The 3703-nt window shown below is 31.2% G+C and overlaps 1 protein-coding gene across 1 annotated transcript; it reads right to left on the reverse strand.

The window, feature by feature from the left end:
- Positions 1-829: 829 nt before the first annotated feature.
- On the reverse strand, positions 830-3022 carry LOC112589515 (uncharacterized). Its single transcript, XM_025303126.1, has 5 exons — positions 2901-3022; positions 2619-2706; positions 1965-2011; positions 1163-1283; positions 830-1092 (listed from the first exon to the last, which is right to left on the reverse strand). The coding sequence occupies exons 1-5, from the start codon at positions 2940-2942 to the stop codon at positions 1001-1003; spliced, it is 390 nt and encodes a 129-aa protein (XP_025158911.1). The 5' UTR covers positions 2943-3022; the 3' UTR covers positions 830-1000.
- Positions 3023-3703: the final 681 nt, after the last annotated feature.

Raw genomic sequence — 3703 nt, forward strand, 5'->3', positions numbered from 1 at the left:
CAAAGCCCTTCTCCGGTTTATATGTATTGTTTAACATTGTTTAATGTATATTGTGTCTAAAGAAAATGGGCTCTATCTATAAAATTCCGCATTGAAATCATGTGTTACATTTAGAAACTCATGTATTTAACTGTATAAAGTATTTCATTTCTAAAGCAAAAGCGAGAACGACTTTACCACATAGCAGAGCTATGACATACTTACTAAAATTGTAATGAGCTTACGAAGTAAGAGTGCCTTACAAAGGAATATAAGAAATCAAAACATTACACTACATATATAACACGTATGTATATATTACATGCTCCTTCAATGAATATCTGATGATGAAAAATTATCTCTTTCTTATTAAACTGTTTCGAAAAATTACACTACATTCGTCCAACTTTTTTTTTAATAACTCTTTAATAAACAATGAGCAACTGCTAAAACGTATCGATTGTGACTCAGGAAGGTCTCCTTGATAAAATATCTAACAGACAAGGTCATCGGAGCTAGGTCCCCTGAACAGAAGATTTACCAAATTTTGTTTCTTCAACTTCGCTCGATTAATATTTGAAATTTTATAAAAAAATAAAAAAATTTTTCGAGAGAATGCTGTCTCTTTTGAAGGGATCTATCGAATGTGTGTTACTACATTCAATGTAATATATTCCTCTTATGAATTTTAAAGTTGCTACGATTTCAAGCACTTGCGATTTTCTTAGGAAGGACATCTAACGTTCAGGATATCGCGAGTCCGTCGCGAGAGAGATCGCATCTCGGTCGATCGCCAGAATTCAAGGATTAAAAATCGAATCGGAAGATCGAAAAAGGTATTATGAGACTCCTTTTTGTCTATTGTGACTTCATTTATTTCGACAATTTTTCCTCCTCACCAATTAGCTTTTGTTCATTTACAATGCATAACTGAAGTAATTAGAGATGATTCTGTGAATCAATAGAGTTTTGTACGGTCAACTTGAAAAAGGGTCCGGTTTACGCTTTATTCCACTGCGGTTTATTCGACTTCGTCAAGGAGATACATAATTGGCAAACAGCAACTGACAATTTTCCGAGCGTGTTCGTTACCAGTGGCTCCACTTTTAGTTACTGCAATTGAAAGAACATTGAGCAATTATGACAATTATATTTCCGAGGGTATTAATAAAATATAAATTACCGTCATCAGAACACTTGAGATAGATTCTTTCCGCCAAATTTCTTTTCTCGTCGTTTGAAATGAAGTCCACAAGTGCTTGGGAAACTTCCACCTTTCTGCACTCGCCTTTCTCGTTACGCAGCTGAAATAGATGATTTAATAATACGTTACGTCAAATGTTATAATTACTAAAAATGGTGTCTAAATAATTACAAAATTAACAAGAATCAAAATTGATAAAATCATAAAATTAATGCGTGTGTATATGTCTGACAAAATAATTTTTTTAGAAATTCCAACTTATGTTCTGTATATTTTGAAATATTATTCTCCTAAAACAAGCCAGATATAAAATGTAGAGATATTGTTCAATTATTTAATAGTTCAATTATTTAAATTCAGGATATTTTCTATATATATACGGGATGTCCGGGATTTTTTGGAAATGAAAAATTGTGAAGATTAATGAGATAAAACTGAGAAGAAAAGTCAAGTACTACATTACAGAAATTGCAATATTTATTAAGTTATTAATGATTGATGAATGATGAAAATGATCACATCTAGAGGCTCTTTTAATTGAAAATTTACGTACTTATTCGCAAAATAGAAATTGTTTTGTCCAAAATGACCTAATCTACAATTATATGACGACTACTGTGCTCAGCGAAAGGTTCAAGGATCAGGGTTCAAAGTTCAATATACTCATGTCTATCGCTAGATTCATATATATATATATGTATGTATATATGCATATTTATATATAAATGTATATAAGTATGTATTGCATATACATATATATTTCAAATATAAGTATACGTACCCCATACATATCTGCCGCGCACAAGACCGTGTCGACATTAACCTCAGCTGTAAAGCAAAAATTAACAGATGTACTAATACAATTGGTAGATTTTTAGAACCATTTCTTTATTAAAAATGGGACGAATTAAATTGTCATCGTGCTATCCTTAAGACTAATGCAAATTATGTAAAACACGAATACAGTGTCCAAAAAATTGCAAATCAATAATTTATCAGGTTTGTCAAAATACCCGTTTAGTTTTATAAATTTACATTTACTGTGTTGAATCTAGTCATTTTGATGCTCTCTCTTTATTTAGTTACATGTTAAAAGCTTAATGTTGAAGCTCAGTGGCTAATGAGTCAGTTATATTAATTGTCACATTATATGTTATTATCTATCCATTCATATATTTTTCTAACGTAGAACGATAGAACCGATTACATAGAAAATTTTTCAAATCAAACAGAACGTTCTAACTGGTTCAGTGATACAAGTGCATTATAATATAATAAAAAAGTCGAATTTTCGAAAATCGTGATGAAAAAATCGAATATCTGGACACAATTCTGGTTATTCTAAAATAATTAAATTATGATATAAATTAATCATAAAGAGGTAATTTATTTTTCATAATACTAATTTCTTAATATGATTAATTTTAATACTCACGTGGCGACTTGCCCAGTTGTTTGTTGCACTTCAATAAGTCTTCATGGAATTTTCGCGCCATGTTTGCGTCAAAACCGTAAGCCATAGCCTGATATACATAATGATGTCCAAATATGTAGAAAACTGTTTCGTATTGATTTAACAATTGAATGCCATCACGATATCGATCGATTTATAACTTGTCCCGATGTTTGCATTCACAAGAAGCAACATCATCGTCTTGTTCGATTTTATATTTATTACCATTTATTATTTTTATTTGAAATATTCCCTCATACTTACAATGATAGCCAACACACCCACAGTAATCAGCAAAGTCTTCATTCTGAATTCCTCGAGTATACACAAAATGGTACAAAAATCTGTGGCACGAGAGGCTTTTTATTGCGCACTGAATGGCACCAAAGCAGTAGCTGCGTATTTATAAATAATTTGATAACGCACATCCAGATATTTTGTTAGATAACAAGAATACATATTATTTACCTTGCCTAATTCATGATACTAAAAAATAGCGTCGGCTTTACGAAAACAACGTTATGGCAAAAAAGAATTATACATGTGCCTTGCGTTTTGAAACATAAATACTCTCTTATCATAAATCCGCTCTTGATTTATTTTGGTTTAGTTTACTTTTCATTATTTATATCAGACTTGCTTGAATGATAATGAGATATTATCCAGGTCACAACATTTTGCCATAGAATAGCGTCCGTGATTCTTTAAGATTTCATTTCTGCAGGAATTTTAGAACTTTCAATACCCATCAAAAATAAAAATCATTTTGTTGGAAACAAATGAATACAATGTTAAGTGCATCTTACGGAGGCATTTTTGTTAATATCGTCAAAAAATACAAGTATCGGACAACATCCGTCATCGAATCTAAGCTTGTTTCAATGTCAATGGAAAACAATTCAAAAGGATGCATTAACGTATTTAAAAATTTTGGGTAAAACCCCTGTTTAGGAGACCCACATCCGATGACCTTGTCTGTTATATATATTATCAAGGACACCCTCCTGAGTGACAATCAAAAGGTTTTAGCCGTCGATCATTGTTTATTAAAGATTAATTAACAGAAG

This window comes from Harpegnathos saltator, unplaced genomic scaffold (genome assembly GCF_003227715.2).
Source record: "Harpegnathos saltator strain DR-91 unplaced genomic scaffold, Hsal_v8.6 scaffold533, whole genome shotgun sequence".
Taxonomy (NCBI): Eukaryota; Metazoa; Arthropoda; class Insecta; order Hymenoptera; family Formicidae; genus Harpegnathos; species Harpegnathos saltator.